This window comes from Mycteria americana, chromosome 22, assembly GCF_035582795.1.
Source record: "Mycteria americana isolate JAX WOST 10 ecotype Jacksonville Zoo and Gardens chromosome 22, USCA_MyAme_1.0, whole genome shotgun sequence".
In the NCBI taxonomy this organism is placed as follows: domain Eukaryota; kingdom Metazoa; phylum Chordata; class Aves; order Ciconiiformes; family Ciconiidae; genus Mycteria; species Mycteria americana.
Genome location: NC_134386.1, coordinates 389384 through 408693, shown reverse-complemented (window position 1 = coordinate 408693; position 19310 = coordinate 389384). Strand labels below are relative to the sequence as shown.

General features: G+C 59.2%; 2 protein-coding genes across 9 annotated transcripts; both read left to right on the top strand.

Moving 5' to 3' along the window:
- The first annotated feature begins 478 nt into the window (after positions 1-478).
- LOC142419711 (amine oxidase [copper-containing] 3-like) lies at positions 479-13749 on the top strand. Of its 8 annotated transcripts, none has more exons than XM_075522968.1 (5): positions 481-4896; positions 5029-5629; positions 11793-12078; positions 12306-12435; positions 12971-13722. In XM_075522968.1, the coding sequence occupies exons 1-5, from the start codon at positions 4063-4065 to the stop codon at positions 13253-13255; spliced, it is 2136 nt and encodes a 711-aa protein (XP_075379083.1). In that variant the 5' UTR covers positions 481-4062; the 3' UTR covers positions 13256-13722. The 8 variants fall into 8 exon arrangements, with proteins under 8 accessions (XP_075379082.1, XP_075379083.1, XP_075379086.1 ...); XM_075522965.1 differs by lacking the exons at positions 481-4896; positions 5029-5629 and adding exons at positions 7356-9214; positions 9347-9947 and having other exon boundaries at positions 12971-13749; XM_075522966.1 differs by lacking the exons at positions 481-4896; positions 5029-5629 and adding exons at positions 7356-8890; positions 9044-9947 and having other exon boundaries at positions 12971-13745.
- Positions 13750-14615: 866 nt separating this feature from the next.
- LOC142419816 (amine oxidase [copper-containing] 3-like) lies at positions 14616-18110 on the top strand. Its single transcript, XM_075523140.1, has 4 exons — positions 14616-16362; positions 16461-16746; positions 17517-17646; positions 17808-18110. Exons 1-4 carry the CDS (start codon positions 14793-14795, stop codon positions 18108-18110), a joined length of 2289 nt encoding a protein of 762 aa, XP_075379255.1. The 5' UTR covers positions 14616-14792.
- The last annotated feature ends 1200 nt before the right edge of the window (positions 18111-19310 follow it).

Here is a 19310-nt window from a genome sequence, read left to right as displayed (position 1 = left end):
AGAGACCTCTCTGGCGGCTCCCCTGCCCCCCGGCCGCCGGGGTGAGCCCGCACCCCGGGACAGGCAGAGCTCGGTGCCTGGCCCGGCCTTGGCCGCCCTTCCCGGCCCGGGTGCCGCTAGGTGGGGCCCCTGCCCAGCCCCAGGAGCGGCCGCCGCAGGCCGGGGCTCCTGCCTGGCACGTCCAGCCTCGACGTCTTCAGCTGCCGAGAAGCAGCAGCAGCCGCTTGCGGGCAGACGCTTCCCGCCTCCCGCAGGGCCGCCTGCCCCGCCGTGCTCCCTGCGCTGCGGGAAAGCCCTGCCCGTGCCCCAGCCGCTCTGGGGAAGGGCGGGCGTCAGGCTGGGAACAGGCTGCTGGGGGCCGAGGGGCTGGAGCCAGAGCTCGAAGGAAGGACTGTGGCTGGCAGGACTCGATGTGGTGCAGCTCGAGGGGTTCCTCCTCGCCACAGCCGGAAGAAACTGCGCTCCCAGGAGGCCTGTGCCAGCGGTCCTGTGGAAGGACGGAGCGTCCAGGACGGTTGTCTTGGCAGGTGTTGGCAGGGAGCGTGGTTCATCCGCAGGAGTAGGGGAGGGTTTGCTGTCCGTGATCTTCACCCCTCACTCTCAGTGCAGTGGTTTCTGCTTTGCTCTCCAGGAGAAGTGGCAGCGTGCCGTCGGGGCTCTAACTCACAGGTTCTTGAGACATCCCAGCTTATGTGCAGTGACGGCTAAAACTTTGAGAGGAGAATAAAGGCACAGCAGTTGTGTGCAGACGCAAACACTGCCAGAAACGCAGCCAGCATGGGTAAGGGTCAAGCAATTTCCACCCTTCTGGTTTACACAAGCTGACCCTATGAGGTGAGGGAATGGGAGTGGGAGTTTTCCAAAGTCTGAGGTCTGGCTTGGGGTATGCTTATGACTTGCCAGCATCAGGAGAGTTGGCAAGGGGTTTTTCTGTACCGTATTCTTTACCCGGCTGTCTAGCAGTCACTGACTCGGAGTTTCCCTGAGCCAAAGGCTGTCTGTCTCTGGTTTTGGTTTCTATAAATTTCAGAGACTATTTTTTGCCACCTCTACCTTTCTGTGCGAGCGAAAAACAGCGAACTCCTCTCTTCCTTGCTTTGTTTGGGAGACGTGGACAATTTAGCAAATATAAGATGTACTGATGGGCAGTACCTAAAAGCAACCATGTAGCCAAAATAAACATTGAGTTCTCCATATTAGGTGTGGGACAGAGTGATGGGCTAATCTGACTGGGGAGCTGAGTTGTGGGAAGAGGTATGTGCACCAAACAGGTCGTAAACAAGTTATGCTGCTGTTAGCGAGACATGTAATTTTTTAAATTCTAGGTTAGCTTTAAGCTGCTTCAGGCTTCTTTTGAAGAAGGTACACAAGCAATTCAGCGGTATGTGTGGCCCTTAAAGATCCCTGATCGCTTTTCATCAGTAAGGTATTGGACACAGGTTTCCTGGCTCTGCAGGCTCAGTTAATTACTCTGCTTCCTGAAATTTCTTCTGCAGGATGGAGATGGATTTAGGGCTGTTCTGTTCATTCTGAAACAGAGCTCCCGGAAAGTGCAGGCTGATTCTTGTGTTGCTTGTAATAGGCTTTAAAAGTCCTCAGCTTGAAAAGTACAGCAGATATGGATGGTATTAAATAACGTGGTATTAGACGTGGCATCCATGGCACGTAGTCTGTAGCGGGGCAGAGGCAGCACAGAAAGCGTCGTTTGTGTCATCTGTGTCCTGCAGACCTGGGGTGTGTCCTGTGGGTTGGTTTGTCATGGGGATGTCATTACAGGTTAGGGTTTCTCTTTTTTTCCAAACACCCAACATGCACAGAACTAAGAGTGTTCCCACACTTTATTTTCAGACATCTCCCAGGCAAGCTGCAGGGTTGACTTGTGATTTGTGGGGCAGTAAGGCCTGTGGAGTTTGTCCAGTTCTCTTAAACTACTGCTGTGCTGCTTAGAAAATGACCATCTGTAATTGCAGCCTGTGCCTTGACTTTTTGGGACTTGGGATGCAAAACCAAGAGGCCAAGTCAGAACTGAATGATCTGCTTTTTGTACTTCTTTAAGGAAATGTCAACGTGAGCATTGTGCACACAGCCTCAGAGGTTTGTGCAGCAGTCTCGGCTCAGCTGTGTAGGTGCGTGTTGCAGCAGAACGCTTGTTGAGTTCCTGGGAGGCAGGAGGTACGTCCTGGCTCCGCTCTAAACCTTAACTGCGGCAGCAGCACTTCCTCTCTGCACTCTTCTAGGCTTACACCAAAAGGGAATTTTTCTTTCAAGCCTAACCCCGAGTAATCCTTGAAGCCTTGTTGACTTCATGGATTGAAAGACTGACTTGGAAGTCAGCGCTGCTTTGCTTAATTTGGGGCTACTCAGAAGCATCCGATTCTGCCACTGGAGGCCAGTTGAAAGTCAATGCCAGCAGGGTACCTCTGAAACCTGTAGCTGTTGCATCCCGTGTAGCCAAGGCTCTCTTCTCATCTGTCCTGTTTCTCCCCATTGCTTGTGTCCATGCCACAGAGCGAGCCCCTCTTCTGGCACAGCGGCCACGTGAATTGACTGCTGTGGCTCTGCAGACTTTGCTGGTGCGATGGCCAGTGAGTCAGAGATGACGCATGCTGGCACGGAGTGGACGTGCTTGTCCCTGACCTGCACAGCTGCAGCCTGGGCTAAAGAAGGCTGAGGCTGCCGGTGGTGGTGAGGATAATGGAGTGTGTCCTGTGGCAACGTGGCCTTCTGCCTACCAGCGTGGTGTCTGGTAAGCATGGCCAGAGGACCGCGGAGGGACTGAGTCCAGGGCAAGATCCGCTGCAGAGGAAGAACTGGAGGCAGTGCTGAGGCTGGGGGTGCTGTCTCCCACCAGGAAACTCTGACGGGAGGAGGAAGAGAAGGCCAGGGTGAGGCGAGGTGAGGCTGGCAGCAGGAGTGGAAATGTTGGGTTGAATCTCCAGCCCCGGTTCTCTTGGATGCCTTGTGCTTCTCAGCACCAGCTCAGGGGCAAGCAGGGATTGTAGCTAAAGCGGTGTGTCTTGTCTACCCCAAGCATCTGCTGCATGGCAGGATGGAGCACCGAGTCCTGTTGTCTGGCCGCCTCGTTCTGCCACGGTGTTTCAACAGTGCCGTGAGACCAGCAGAGAGACCGTCGGTGGGGATGGCAGAGGGCAGTTGTCACAACCTTTGGTAGAAATCCTGGAGGTGGCTGCTCAGCCTGGGCAACGGTAGCCTGGCAGCACAGCGATAGCGGGCACTGCCGTCGGCTGCCTGCTTGGATGCCACAGCTTGGGGGTGGTTTTGTCCTTGAGGGAACTTCTCAGAAGCTGCACCTCAGTTTATCTTTGAATCGGAGACAGAGACAAAAGCTGCGCGATCTTGTTTCAGTGGAATGCTGGGGGATTAATTAACAGTTCATAGCTGTTCAAAGGTGCAAAATAAGAGCTAGTTGTTCACAGCGCATTGGGGCCTGAATCTCATCCTGAACTACATCTCCCCATGACTGCCAAAGTTTTTCTACTATGACACAGATGGATGTGTTTTCAGCAAAGGCTTCCATGTGGAAGATTTTAAAAAATAAAATAAAATAAAAAGTAACTCCAAGCTTGGAATCATGCTGCCAGGGAGAATGTTTACAAGGAAGCAGCCTGATAAACAAGGAAATTTGGTGAGTTGCAAAGAGGTGAAATTCTACAGTGTGGCAACAATTCCCAGCTTGTCAGAGCCTCACAGTGGTCCCAGCCACCTCAGGCTGCCTACAGGATCTTCGTTTTTACAGGCAGCCTCGGGAAGCTAGGTTGGACTGAAAAAGTAACAGAATTATGTGAAACTTGTCTGAGTCACTGACCCTGCATCTCCACTAGTTCTTTCAGAGCACTTCCTCGTGGAGGACAGAGAAGGCTGCAGCTGAGAGAGGAGATCTGCCCTTTCTGGTCACCACGAATTTCAGATCTCCTCCCCTAGCCTCTCCCAGTCTTTTGTACTTTCCGTGCTAATCCATCCACTGCAGCGTAAACTGACAGAGGCAGCAGCTAGAAACCCTGCTCTGAAAGCTGCTGTGAATGCTTTGGGACCAGCAGCAGCATGCACATGAAAACGGTGCTCATCCTCCTCGTTCTGGCTTTAGCCACGATATTTGCTTTAGTCTGTGTGTTGCTGACCAGAGGAAGGGCCCCCAGCACCTGCCAGCACCAGCCCCCGGAGCAGGAGGACGCCGATGACGGCCAGAGCCTGGTCTTTGCCGACCTGACACCCGAAGAGATGGTGCAAGTGGTGCGGTACCTGCAGGGAAGCCTCGGGGTGCAGCTGGTCGACGCCTCGCGTGCCAGACCCTCCGACAACTGCATCGCCTCCGTCGACGTGCAGGTCCCTGCCAAGGCAGAGGTGCTGCGGTTCCTGGATGGTGGGGGGGCTCGTCCCCCCCGGGAGGCGCTGGCTGTGCTGTACTTTGGGAACCAGCCAGACCCCAACGTCACCGAGTATGTGGTGGGTCCGCTGCCAACGCCGGCGTATCACCGGGACATCACGGTGCAGAAGTACGGGGGGAAGCTGCCGTACCACCGCAGACCAACGCTGGCTGTTGAATACAAACAGATTGCAGGGTTTTTAAAGAGCCAAGTGTTCCCCACAGCTCCATCTTTCATGCATCAAGTAATGGAGTATGATGGAGCCAGTCTAGCAGCCCTGACAGCCGCTCCCCGTGGATTCCAGTCTGGAGATCGGATCACCTGGTTCGTTTTGTTTCAGAATGTGAGTGGGTTCTTTGTGCACCCGGTGGGGCTGGAGGTGCTGGTGGACCACAGCAGCCTGGACATCTCCCGGTGGGCAGTGAGCAGGGTCTTCTACAACGGGCAGTACTACAGGGACATGGTTCAGCTGGAGAGCGCCTACGTGCAGGGTCGCATCAGCGTGGAGAAGGTGAGGAAAGCGCCGCGCGATGGGGACTTCTCGTCCATGAAGCCCCGAGCGCCTTGGGCCGCACTGTTCCCTTTGCAGTACGAGCCCCAGGGTCCCCGCTACAGCGTCAGGAACAACCACGTCCTCTTCCAGGCCTGGAGCTTTGCCTTTGGGATGAGCGTGAACACGGGCCTGCGCCTGTTTGACATCCGACACAAGGGGGAGAGGGTTGCCTATGAAATCAGCATCCAAGAGGCGTTGTCAGTGTACGGCTCCAACTGCCCTGGAGGGATGTCAACGAGGTACATGGACGGGAGCTTCGGCATTGGGCGCTACACCTCCCCCTTAGTGCGAGGGGTCGACTGTCCCTATTTAGCGACATACCTGGATGTGCACTACCTTGCTCATTCCCAGGTCTCTACAATCAGTAAAAATGCCCTCTGCATTTTTGAGCAGAACCTGGGCTCCCCCCTGAGGCGCCACTACTCCAACTTGCAGTCGCTCTACTACGGGGGGCTGGTCAACTCTGCTCTGGTCGTTCGGTCCATTGCGACCGTGGGCAACTACGACTACGTGTGGGACTTTATCTTCTATCAGAACGGGGCCATCGAAGGCAAGGTCCAGGCCACGGGGTACGCGAGCTCATCCTTTCTCCACGGGGATGGTCTGAGATACGGCAATAGGGTTTGGGAGCACACGCTGGGTACGATACACACCCATTCCGTCAACTATAAAGTGGACTTGGACGTGGGAGGTAGGTCTGGGTCTTCCTTTAACATCTGCCATTATACTGGTAAACCCCAGAGCTTTGGGGGATTTCCTCCTAGTCTGTAGAATCACCTAATAACTGACATTAGAACTCTGCTTTTTCGCTCTCCTAACCTCCTCTTCCATTGCAAAATTAGTTTTGTATGTGTAAAATAGTCTGTCAAGGTCATGGAGTTGAAGGCAGTGTGAAATGTCTGGGAGCTCTGTGTTCAGCCCAGGGAAAGTATGAAAGGTAACAGCTGAAAAATGTTTGTGTTTCCTTGAGGCCTCGCGTCTGGCACGGTGAGTGTTGCCATAGGCATGGCCAGGCAGACAGGGAGACGCAGCCCTGTCTGCAGGGCTGGAAGTGTGAGCCTGCTCTTGCTGCGCCTGATGCTGGTCCCGGTGCTCCGTGTAACTTGGGAAAGTCCGTTTTGTATCTCGACTGCCCAGCGTAAAGCAGGGCAGCTGGACTGGTGCTCTGCAGGGCTGAGCTTGCGCAGCTCTATCTCCGCTCCTCTTTTGAGGAAACGCTTGTAAGTTGGGTCCCGAGTCTTGGGCTGCAAAGCCGCTGCAGCGAGCCAGTGAATTCCTCTGCTGCTGCACGGAGTCACGGTTTTTGGCGGCGGATCCCTGTGGAAGGTTATTTGAGTCCAGGAGCAGCTCCCTCTGCACCGTCTGGCGGGCTGAGCAGGGAAGTGCTGGCACCCACGCTGGGAGGCACAAGGGTGCTGGGCCTGAAAGGACAGCTTTGCTTCCCCTTAAAGGCCGTTCCGGTAACTGCAGTCCGGGAAGGCGCACGGGCAGCGGTGGTGCTGGGGGCACAGGCTGGCAGCGTTAGGCTTCTGTTATTGAAACCTGCTCCTGTCAAAGTTAGGGGAAAAAATGTTTTACATCTGCACAGGGCCAAAGAGATCGCTGGTAGCCAGTGGACTGCATCTTACCGGCCCGAGGAGAAATGCAGCTCCAGTAACCCGTGCTGTCTCCTGGGCTGCGGGGAGTAATCGGAGAACTACATACGTCAAGCTGCGGCTGACTCCAGTGCAAGCGTTCAGTCCCGGCACGTGTCCTCTCTTGTACCTGCCTGAGATGCAGTGGTTTGTGTGGCCTTGGAAGGTGCTGCTGCTGTCCTTATGGTCGAAAACAGAGCTGATACTGGTTCCCTTCCTGTAAGCAAGGGCTAAAATACAGTTCCTGCGTGGTGGCAAGGTCCTTTTCTGTGACTGCTGTGCCCCTCAATTCCCTGCTCTGTTTACAGCCCCTGAGCCCTGGCTGCTGCAAAATGCTCTTGGGAAGAGCTGTGTAAAATCCCAGACTTGTTCCCCTTAGCGAGGGCGGGGAGCCCTGTCCCGAGCAGCAGGGCTCGGGGCCATGGGGGGTGCTGGAGAGGCACCCTGCAGGATCCCCACCTTCCGAGCGCAGGGAAGGCAAAACTGCAGCACAGCAAAAATGGGTCATCTCCCACACAGGTTTCTTGGATCCTGATCTGCGGCTGGTGTGGGACCTGCAGGGAAAAAGGGCAATTATTCCCTGGCTGGAAGTGAGAATGAAAACATTAAGTTCCTAAACTAACATGATCGCAAGAGTGGCACATTGATCCAGTGCTGTAGTGGCTTCAGCCCCTGCCCAGCCCCTCCTGCCTGTGCCTCAAACCGTCTCCACCAGAAGGGCGTGAAGTGGACCACGATCTCTGGAAAGCCATTTTTGGCTGTCGGTGACGTGTCGGTGATGTATCGCCGCTGCCTCGCGCGGGGCTGGGCGCGGTGGGGCCAGCCTTGCAGAAGCCGGTGGCCATGCAGGAGCAGCCGCCTCGCACTGCGATGGGGTGGCCCCGGTGCCCTGTCCCCCTGCTCGCTGCTCTCCTGGCCAGGGAAGGTCCGTCGTGCGGTCAGGAGTACTGAACGGTCTCCTGACAGTAACCATTTCTGCCCGTGACAGCTCTTGTCCAAGGATCCTGTCCGCTGCAGTGGGGTTGGGACGGCTGAATGGGGACAGATGTGTCCCGTTGGTCGTCCTGCAGCCTTGCTCTCCCTGGTGCAGCGGCTGCAGGTGCCGCTTGTCGCTTGCAGTTGCTGCCAGGGGTTCGGTGAGTGCTGCCTGTTCTTGCCAGGGAGCTTCTTCTCATCTCGGCCAGTCCGCTGCAGCTGGAGCCAGGCCGGAGCTGCCAGGTCCCTTCCCTCAGGGTTGGGAGGGACTTGGAGGCAACATAGAATGGCGGCAGGGAGAACAGGCACATGGAGGTGCTGGGGAGCCGGCTGGTCTTGGGCTCTCCTGGAGTGCCGGCCTAGACTGGCCCTTCAGGGGAGCAGGGCTGGTCCCGGGGCACCGGGGTGCGGAAGGAGTGGGGCCAGCTGAGCCTGCCCCTACAGCATCGCTGCGCTCCCACATGAGACGGGACAGGGTGACCTGGAGACGCTGGGAGAAGCAAAGGCCCCTTGGGCTGACTGAGGCCGGGGCTCTTCATGGTGTCACCCCGCAGCGGAGAAACCCATCAGTAGCTTGGGGAGTGAGTCAGGCACCGGCTCCCCAGCTGGCTTCCTCGGTGTGTCTGGGGTGGGGAGGAAACAGGCTGAACTGGCTGGGACCTGTGATCTCCTCTCGCAGTCTGATGCGAGCTCCAGGCTCCCTCCCCACCTCGCAAGCGACGCCTTTACGCCCACAGTCGTCAAATGACTTAAAAGGCTGGTCTGCAGGTGAGGGGACGTATTCTGGATGCTGCAGCCAAACCCCGTGTGCTGTCTCTGCACTGAGAGAGATGAACCCCAAACTTCCCTACGTTCTCCTGGTTGGGGCTGCGGTGATAATCTTCATTCTCTCCTGCATGCTGCTGAGCAGGGGGAGGCGATCACCCAGCTGTGAATCCCAGCCCCGCATCGTGGAGAAGACGGGATCCACGAGCCAGAGCCTGGTCTTTGCCGACCTGACACCCGAAGAGATGGTGCAAGTGGTGCGGTACCTGCAGGGAAGCCTCGGGGTGCAGCTGGTCGACGCCTCGCGTGCCAGACCCTCCGACAACTGCATCGCCTCCGTCGACGTGCAGGTCCCTGCCAAGGCAGAGGTGCTGCGGTTCCTGGATGGTGGGGGGGCTCGTCCCCCCCGGGAGGCGCTGGCTGTGCTGTACTTTGGGAACCAGCCAGACCCCAACGTCACCGAGTATGTGGTGGGTCCGCTGCCAACGCCGGCGTATCACCGGGACATCACGGTGCAGAAGTACGGGGGGAAGCTGCCGTACCACCGCAGACCGATGCTGGGCAGTGAGTACAAGCAGGTGGGAGCGTTCTTGGAGACGGTGGCATTTGCTGCAGCCCCAACCTTCCTAAAAGAAGTCTTTGAGTACGATGGCACCAACATGGTGTTTCAGACCACAGCCCCTCACGGGTTTCAGTCTGGAGACCGTAAGTCCTGGTTCATCATCTTTCAGAACGTGAGTGGGTTCTTTGTGCACCCGGTGGGGCTGGAGGTGCTGGTGGACCACAGCAGCCTGGACATCTCCCGGTGGGCAGTGAGCAGGGTCTTCTACAACGGGCAGTACTACAGGGACATGGTTCAGCTGGAGAGCGCCTACGTGCAGGGTCGCATCAGCGTGGAGAAGGTGAGGAAAGCGCCGCGCGATGGGGACTTCTCGTCCATGAAGCCCCGAGCGCCTTGGGCCGCGCTGTTCCCTTTGCAGTACGAGCCCCAGGGTCCCCGCTACAGCATCAGGAACAACCACGTCCTCTTCCAGGCCTGGAGCTTTGCCTTTGGGATGAGCGTGAACACGGGCCTGCGCCTGTTTGACATCCGACACAAGGGGGAGAGGGTTGCCTATGAAATCAGCATCCAAGAGGCGTTGTCAGTGTACGGCTCCAACTGCCCTGGAGGGATGTCAACGAGGTACATGGACGGGAGCTTCGGCATTGGGCGCTACGCCTCCCCCTTAGTGCGAGGGGTCGACTGCCCGTACTCGGCCACCTATGTCGACACACACTCTCTGTCTGAGACCCTGAGCCCCAGCAAGAGAAAGGCTTCCCTCTGCATTTTTGAGCAGAACCTGGGCTCCCCCCTGAGGCGCCACTACTCCAACTTGCAGTCGCTCTACTACGGGGGGCTGGTCAACTCTGCTCTGGTCGTTCGGTCCATTGCGACCGTGGGCAACCATGACTATGTGTGGGACTTTATCTTCTATCAGAACGGGGCCATCGAAGGCAAGGTCCAGGCCACGGGGTACGCGAGCTCATCCTTTCTCCACGGGGATGGTCTGAGATACGGCAATAGGGTTTGGGAGCACACGCTGGGTACGATACGCACCCATTCCGTCAACTATAAAGTGGACTTGGACGTGGGAGGTAGGTCTGGGTCTTGTCTCTCCTTTGTGCCCTCCCTGAGTACTTGCAGACTCCAAAAAGTTGACATTTTTGGTCCTTATAAAGATTTTTCTTTCCATACGTGGGGTAGGATGGTGTGCTGACACAGAGCTGCCTCCCTTCTGTTTTTAGAGCAGTGAAAAGCTGTTGTCCTGCATGTCCTGCTGTTCCCCCTCTCTCCGTGCGGTTACCCATAAGTGTCGTGCAGCTTCCTGGGCTGGGTAACGCCAGCACTGCTGTGTGCCCAGCCTGTGCCCCTGCGGGGAAGGGGTCCTTCCCCTCCCGCCTGGGCAGACAGACCCGGCCTCGACCCTGCCCCCTTGAAATCCCGCAGAAGTCAGGATTTTTCCCTTCCCGCCCTCCCCTGTCCTGAGCCCCAAATGATAGTCGGAGTCGATCAAACTGGTTTGTTGGGATGTGGTTTCCAGCTCACGTTCCTACTTTACAGCTTTGTCGAGCTGTTCCCGCTGCTCGTGTGCGAGTGGGACCGGCAGCTGCCCTCTCCGCGGGGCTGTGGGCACAGCAGGCGGCTGCTGGGCTGGCGGCCAGCTCTGAGCTTAGGGCTGTGCTGCATGTTGCCAGGGGTACGAGGGATCCTTTGCTCACAGCAACAACGGGAGCGTCAGCTGCAGTTTTCTAGGGCTCCCCCTACCATTTATGCCACAAATCTGTCTTCACCCTCCTGCTGAAGTTGCATTTGCTGCATGCTCCTGCCATCTATTAAAAATTTCCCAATTTCCTTTCAATTGGGAAATGCAAATTTAAAGACTGTTCCACGTGGTTTTAGGATGGGTTTTGAGTACTTAGGTAAAAATGGGGGATTGCAAAACTGCAAGAACAGGGAAAAGGCAGATGAAATCAGAGCATCCTTGCTGTCACTGGAAGGGGAGGTGTGGGGTTAGAAGTTTTGTTCACAGCAGAAGCTGTGAAGGGAAGAAAATGAGCACGGCGGGGGTTGCTGAGTGTGGGTCCTCTTCCACGGGGCTCTGGCTCTGACGCTGACCCCGATGGCAGCCCCGGGGCCCAGGCCCAAGGCGCTGCTCAAACCTTCCAGGATGGCCAGAGGTTCAGCTCTGAAATGGCCTTTACGCGAGCTGGAAACTCGCGTGGGGCCGAGGGGAGCGGAGCACGGGAGGGTGTTAGACCACGCGCTCCGGCCGGGACGGGCAGTGGGTGCCGAGCACCGACCTCTCTGCCAGAGCCGTGCTGGCGCTGGCCCTCAAGTGCTCTCAGCCAGCTCTTTGCCGTCTTGTCCCCAGATTTATTTGCTCTTGTGCCCCTCCTGTTGCTCTGAGCCTCTGGCTCGTGACTATTCTCTGTGGAAAGACCTGAACTGCACAGCACTGCTCCAGTTTTGTGATGTGCAAATGTCTCGGAGCCGCGGCTCTGCCTAGTGCTTTCCAGCTCGCGGGATGCATGCCAATGAGCATAAACACAGTGCCTGGGCCATCAGGTGCTGGAGATAATTAGACTGTGCTTGCACTGGAAAGCAAACCTGTTCTTCTGCACTGGGACGAAGCTCCTCTCTTGTCCCTTGCAGAGGGGGAGAGTCCCCATGGATGGTGGCGTCTGCCGCAGCGTGGTGTCGCCCGAGTCAGACAAACGTACAGTTGTGCAGCCATGGATAAACGTACACGACGTACACGATGTACAGTCATGCCGCTGTGGAGCTGCGGAGCAGTAACTGCTCTCAGGGGCAGGAGCCGGTGCTCAGAGCCCGGGCTGCGGGAAGGGAGGATGAGGAGGGTGAGCTCTGGCTGCAGTGATGTCCGAGGGGAACAGGGGACTGTGGGGACGCTCCTCAGTGACTTTGCTTTTGCTTCGCAGGGGTGAAAAACTCCCTGGTGGCCCACGACATGGCGTTTGAGATGGTGCGGGCTCCCTGGAGCCCAGAGCAGCAGATAGAGCGGCCGCGCCTCACCAAGAAAGTCCTGGACACGGAGGACCAGGCTGCCTTCCGGCTCCAGTCGAAGATGCCCAGATACATCTACTTCGCTGCCAACAGCAAAAACAAGTGGGGCCACCAGCGTGGTTACAGGATCCAGATCACCAGTTTTGCGGGGGACCACGTCCCCGAAGCCAGCTCCATGGAGAAGGCCATCAGCTGGGCAAGGTCAGGCTGCTCTGACTGGGATGGCAGGTTCTGAGAGGTGCCCCCAGCCCCGCCAGCTGGAGAGGCATCGCTCGGACGTTCCTCGATGGGGAGGCGCAGGACAGACGCTCTCCTGGGCTGGGGTTACTCTGTAGGAGCAGGCTCGTGCTCCGCAGACTCTCTGGGGAGCTGGCTTTTAGCTCTGCCCTGCCCCAGGGGGCTGCTCCCGTGTCTTTTCGTGTCCTCAGGTACCACCTGGCCGTTACCAGGCGGAAGGAGGAGGAGCCCACCAGCACCAGCATCTACAACCAGAACGACCCCTGGACGCCCACCGTCACCTTCGCCAACTTCATCAACAACGAGACCATCACCAACGAGGTGGGCCGGGGTACCCTGGGCTGGAGCTGTAATACCCAGCCCCGGGCTGAGCAGGAGCCCCAGGGGCCGAGCGACCCCAGCATCGCCTGCAGGACAGCGGGCTCAGCTGGGAGAGCGGCAGCCCCGGGGAACGAGGAAAGCGGGTTTGAGCATCCCCTTTTCTGTGTATCTGCTTGGTGCTTCGGTCAGAGCACGTAGATCAGAGTGCAGAGCAGGAGCTCGTTTCTCCCTAAGGAGAAATGCTGACAAAAGTTCAGGAAAATCTCTGCGAGGCCGGGTCTTGGCCGTGGGGGTCAGGGCAAGGGCCCTTCTGCTGGGTGGACGTCTGGGGCTGTGGCTGCGGGCAGGTCTTTGGAGAAGGGAGGGGATCTTTCCCAGGAGGGGGGATCTTGGTGTGCGGGAATGCAGCCGAGCTGGTGCCCGCTGAGGTCCCCTCCTGCTCTCCTGTAACTTTCCATGGCCCCTGCGCAGATTTCGGTTGCTCCCGCTCCAGGCATCTGAAATAACTGCGGTCTCGTGGCTCCTCCCTGCCTAGGACCTGGTTGCCTGGATAACCACTGGTTTCCTTCACATCCCGCACTCTGAGGATATTCCCAACACTGTGACGGTGGGAAACGCGGTTGGCTTTCTCCTGAGACCCTACAACTACTATGACCTGGACCCCTCCATATACTCACACGATGGCGTGTTTTTCACCAGCGAGCAGGACTTCACGGCGTGTGAAATCAACCCTATTGCGTGCCTGCCCAAAACTGCCTCTTGTTTGCCAAACTTGCCCCCGTTCACCTATGATGGTTTCCAAAATATGAGCAGGCTTTAATGCTACCGGACAGTGTTAGGAGACACAGTCAGAGACACCAGGTTGACTGTTCTGTCTCAGATTTTCATTTTTTTAGTGAAGTTGTCTCAATTTCCAGTTGTGCAATGACTTCACTTTTTATCATTGCTTTTAAAATAGTGCTCTTTACAAGGGAAGCATAATTTTCCTGGCAGGATGCCAGGTGGGAATCTACATTATCTCTGTTGATTGCTGAATTTGAGTCTGTTGCAGGAGGAAAGTGAGGAGAAAATCCTGTTCCTCTGTTGTAGAAGCAAGCGCTGTGTAGTGCCTATCTCAGGTTAAAAAAAAAAAGAAAATTATTCTGGTCCAGTGCCCTCTCGAGTGTCTCGTTCTTGACTTAACAGCAGCATCTGCTGGAGGGATGATGCTGGGTCTCTGCGGTGTTTCCTGCACCCACAAACCAGCCCAGCAGCGAGGCTCTGGGCACGGGGACGGGCTGGGGAGTCCCAGGGCTCCGGTGGGAGGGCCGAGGCGGGTGCTGGCACCGAGCTCTGTGGGTGCTCGGGGTGAGGCTGGGGACAGAGCCAGGACCCGCTTGGGCTGCAGCTCTTGGGCGCTCGCCCCTGGGTGCAGGTGAGAGGAAGGGAAGGGACTATTGCAGGGAGGGGTCTCGCTGCCCCTGCGCCAGCACCGTCCCCACGGGTGCCTCTGGGCGAACCAGCCGGACCTCGGCCCCGGGAGCAGCGCGGGGGCCAGCTCAGCCCATTGCAGCCCGATGCCGGCCAGGTTCGCACGAGAGCCCTCCTCCAGGCTCCAGCCGGGACACGGGAGCCGTGCGGCTGCTGGCGGTGCAGCACGGCCAGTGCCGCTGCCCGTTTGCCAGGGTGCTCGGTGGGCTCTGGAGCTCTCGTCCCCCTCCTCGCAGCCCCATCTATGCCAGGACGTAGCCCAGGATCAGGAGGCGCCTTTGGGGGGTGACAAACAGCTGTCCCCTCCCTCACTCCCTCCCGGCTGCGGGACCGGTGCCTTCCCACACGCGGGGTCGTCGGCAGCAGCGTGCGATGCCTCTGCGCAGGCTGTAGAGGCGTTGCTGGGAACAGCAGGGCCGCGGCAGGATGGGGCCACGGTGCTGTGCTCAGCCGTGCTCTGCACAGAGGAGTGTCGTCCTTGCGGTCTCCGCTGCCTGCCTGGCTGTTTGCATCTGCAGGGTTAAGAGGAGGTGCAGGGAGATGCATTTATTTTCCCCAAGTGACCGGATCTGTCCTCTCCAAGATCTGCATGTGGGACAAGGGGGGAAGGGCAGATGCAGAAGCATTAAGTTTACTTAAAATTATGACCCCCCTGGGGGAAGCAGAGCCAAGCTGCCTTTTATGGTTCCCAGCAAATCCCAGGCACGTCTGAGAACATCCCCCTGCATCCTCCCTGCGAGCTCCTCTGGGCTGTTCCCTGTTGAGAAAAGGAGGGAAAAAACAAACCCAACCAAACCCAGCCCCTTCTGTCGGCGCGTTGCTGGGAGGATTCTGCAGCTGGAAACCTGCGCTGCCAGACTGTGGGAGCTCTCAGTGCCTCAGCAGACATGAATGTGAAAACGGTGCTCATCCTCCTCGTTCTGGCTTTAGCCACGATATTTGCTTTAGTCTGTGTGTTGCTGACCAGAGGAAGGGCCCCCAGCACCTGCCAGCACCAGCCCCCGGAGCAGGAGGACGCCGATGACGGCCAGAGCCTGGTCTTTGCCGACCTGACACCCGAAGAGATGGTGCAAGTGGTGCGGTACCTGCAGGGAAGCCTTGGGGTGCAGCTGGTCGACGCCTCGCGTGCCAGACCCTCCGACAACTGCATCGCCTCCGTCGACGTGCAGGTCCCTGCCAAGGCAGAGGTGCTGCGGTTCCTGGATGGTGGGGGGGCTCGTCCCCCCCGGGAGGCGCTGGCTGTGCTGTACTTTGGGAACCAGCCAGACCCCAACGTCACCGAGTACGTGGTGGGTCCGCTGCCAACGCCGGCGTATCACCGGGACATCACGGTGCAGAAGTACGGGGGGAAGCTGCCGTACCACCGCAGACCTGTTACTGGCAAGGAATACGCGGACATCAACACCCTCATCCAGCAGGAGCTGAGAAAGGCACCGCGCTTCCTCACCGCGTGCTGCGAGTCCAATGGGACCGACCTGGCCATCCTCACGACGGCCCCACGGGGCTTCAAGTCCGGCGACCGCGCAACCTGGTTTGTCCTCTTCCACGGCGTGGCCGGCACCGGCTACTACCTCTCGCCAGTGGGGCTGGAGGTGCTGGTGGAGCACGGGGACCTCCACGTCTCCCGCTGGCGGCTGCGGCAAGTCTTCTACAATGGCCAGTACTTTGCCAGCATGGGGGATCTGGAGGATGTGTTTGTGGCCAACTTGCTGGAGGTTGTCAGGATCGAGAAGCCCCAGGCTGAAGAGGTGCTGGGCTCGATGACACCCCGGCACCCGCCCGGCTCCCCGGGGCCGCTGCAGTATGAGCCCCAGGGTCCCCGCTACAGCATCAGGGACAACCGCGTCACCTTCCAGGGCTGGAGCATCGCCTTCGGCATGAACCCCAACTCTGGCCCGCGCCTCTTTGACATCAGCTACCACGGGGAGAGGATTGTCTATGAGCTGAGTCTCCAGGAAGCCTTAGCCCTGTACGGCTCCAACTGCCCCGGGGGCATGTCGACCCGCTACCTCGACGGGAGCTTCGGCATTGGCAGGTTTGCCTATGAGCTTGTCCGGGGCCTCGACTGTCCCTACACGGCGACCTACGTGGACCGGCACTACCTGGTGGAGTCAGAGACCCCCAAAACCAACCAAAACTCGCTCTGCATTTTTGAGCATGATGCTGCCCTCCCTCTGCGGCGTCACTTCTCTGACTCGCACTCCTTGTACTACGGTGGGCTGCAGAAAAACACGCTGGTCATCCGTGCCGTCTCCACTCTCATCAACTACGACTACATCTGGGACTTCATGTTCCACGGCAGCGGGGCCGTGGAGGTCCGGGTGCACGCCACCGGCTATATCAGCTCCTCCTTCCTCCACGGCCGAGGCACCGACTATGGCAACAGGGTTGGGCCCCACACACTGGGGACGATGCACCTCCACCACATCCACTACAAGGTGGACCTAGATGTCAACGGTAGGTCTGGCTGCCTCTGTGCATAGCTGCGGTTCACTGTGGGCTGCAGCTCTGCCCGGGGCACGGAGCTCGAGAGGGTTTTCTCTTGTGCTTCACAGGGCAGCTGAACTCTCTGGAGACCCAGGACATGGAGTATGAGCTTGTGAAAGACCCCTGGAGCATGCAGAACACCATCGAGCGGCCGTACCTCCGCAGGGAGAGGCTGGAGAGGGAGGATGAGGCAGCGTTCCCGCTCAACGCCCCCATGCCCCGCTACCTCTCCTTTGCCAGCCGCAAGCCCAACAAGTGGGGGCATCCGCGCAGCTACCGCATCCAGATCACCAGCTTCGCCGGGGAGCACCTGCCCGCCAGCAGCCCCATGGAGAGGTCCCTCAGCTGGGGCAGGTGGGTGCCGGGGCTGGGGCGCGTGTGGCCCCCACCCCCTCTCCCCCACCCTGCCACCGCATCCCCGGCTGCTCCCGCATCTCAGCGGAGCAGGGGCTGCTGCCACCCAGCAAGCCTCTGCCAGGCTGCAGGGGAGGGTTAAACAGCAAACGTGCATGTTTTTTGGCTCTGCGAATCCCTTCAAAAGTTGCTCAATGACATCTGTAGTTCACAGGCAGGAATCTGACCCCAGAAAATATTAATTTAGAGCAATCACATGTGTTTTTCCCTGTGAGGGCAACCAGGCTGCAGGACGCACTCCCAAGGGAAGCACTGGCATCCCCAGGTCTTGACATCTTCATGTAAGGACAGAACGTCTTTTGGAAAATGCTCGGGATAAACACAGAACTGGCTCACTGCCAGGGTGAAATTTAAGGGCTCATGTTCGGGGGGAGGTTGTGGGAGTTAAAATGGCTGCGGCCGAAGCGAGCGTCTCGGGCAGCAAGCAGCAGCGTCTGCGCCTGGACACGTTCGTGTCTCCCGGCCGTGCTGGAGCAGCCGTGGGCAGCGAGCAATCCCCCGCGAGCCCGAAGGTGCCGGGGCTGCTGCCTGTCGCTACCACGCTGGTCCGTGCCAGCCCTTTCCCTCCCTGAGCCAGGACAGGCAGTGTCTCGGGCACACGCCAAGGGTGCAGTCAGCCCCGGTTTGTCGGTGCATCCCCAGGCGGTGATGCTGCGGTCGCCCTGCCCGGTGCCGGCCCGGACGAGCCCCTCTGCTCCCTGTGCTGGCAGGTACCAGCTGGCCGTCACCCAACGGAAGGAGGAGGAGCCCACCAGCAGCAGCATCTACAACCAGAACGACCCCTGGACGCCCACCGTCGCCTTTGCCGACTTCATTGATAATGAGACCATCACCAACGAGGTGAGCTGGGGTCCCCTGGGTGGAGGGGGGCCGAGCACCGGGTGCCGCCCCAGCTCCTGCCCTGGCCAGAGGCTTCTCCTGTCCTGCGGCCGAACCGGGGGCTGCCAGGCTGGAAGGGTCCCGCTCAGCCTGACAGGACGCCCGGCTCCCCTCCTGCCCAGGACCTGGTCGCCTGGATCTCCGTGGGGTTCCTGCATGTCCCCCATGCCGAAGACGTCCCCAACACGGTGACCGTGGGGAACGGTGTCGGCTTTTTCCTGAAGCCCTACAACTACTTCGACGAGGACCCCTCGGTGGACTCGCCTGACAGCATCTACTTCAGCGGCAAGCAGGATGCTGGAGCGTGTGGGGTCAACCCCCTCGCCTGCCTGCCCCCCGCCGCCGCCTGCGCCCCCCGCCTGCCCCCCTTCCGCTATGGGGGCTTCCTCAACCTCAGTCTGGCCCCACCGCCCGGTGGGCTCTGACGGGGCTGGGGCCACGGCTGCCGCAGCCCCCGTCCCCGCCAGTGCGGGCGGTCCGTGTCCGGCTGCCGGATGCATCCTTGGAGGGGCTCTGGCAGCGGGCGCGGGCTGGCTCTGCTGCCGCACCAGGACCTGCTCTCCCCATCCCTGGGATGTCGCGTGCTGAGGGTCAGGTTTTTGGAGGAGCTCAGCTCTCGTTTTAGCACCGCGATGCTGCCGAAGGCAAACTTAAAGCCTCTGAGAAACAACCCCTAGGAGTGATTTTTGGAGACTCCATCCAGGAGGCCACCCAAAGGGCTGTGGGGTGCCCACAGCCGCTCTCCTCCTCCGGGACCGGGGCTCCTGCCGCCTCCCCAGGGTAGGTCAGTGCACGCAGGGCGACGGTGCCGGCCAGGGCTGGGCACTGCACAAAGCCACGGCTCCCCTTGGAGCCGTGGTCTGTGCCAAGGTTTTGCCCAGGGTGGCGGGAGCAGGTGGCATGGTGGCCGCTGTGGCCTGGCCGCAGCCGGGGACGTTGGGTTGTGGGGAGGCAGCAGCTCCAGGATGCCCAAAATGTCCACCCCAGCCCTGCGGCCACTGCAGCTCCAGGGCTGCTGGGGCCCAGGTGATGCTGAGCTCCGGCTGCTGCGGCGGTGCCAAGCTCTGGGGACAAGGACGGGGACGGGGCACTAGGCTGCACCGGGAGCCCGCAGCAGGCGTGCACTGCAGGACCGCAGGACGGGCGCTCCCCGGGCTGAGCTGCCCCGTGTCCACCCTTCCCCAATAAAGAGGCACTCGGGTGCTTTTTCTGACCAAACTGTTGTTTGTGTAGCTCAGAGGTGCTGCTGCGGCTCCCGTGGATGGTGGCCAGAGCCCCGGCACTGCTGATGCTGCGGGCGCTGGTGCCCTGTAACAGACGGTCCCGGCTCGGCTCTGTGGCGGCTGTGGGGCTGGTACAGCACCCGGCACGGCTGCGTGAGCATGCACCAGCCATGCTCTTGGACCCCGGGTTCTGGCAGGAGGTTCCTGCCGGGGAATATGGGACAAACAAGGGAGTTAATGTGTAACGGCTGTACCGAGCCGCATTAATCGGTTCTGGCCTTGGCTGCTGCCCGGCGTGCTCAGCCCCCGGCGGTGCGGAAACCCTTGCTCCCACGTCCCCGGCTGTGTGCGTGGCCCTGGGCTGCGGGATCCCACAGCCTCTGGAGCCCATCTCCCCTGCGC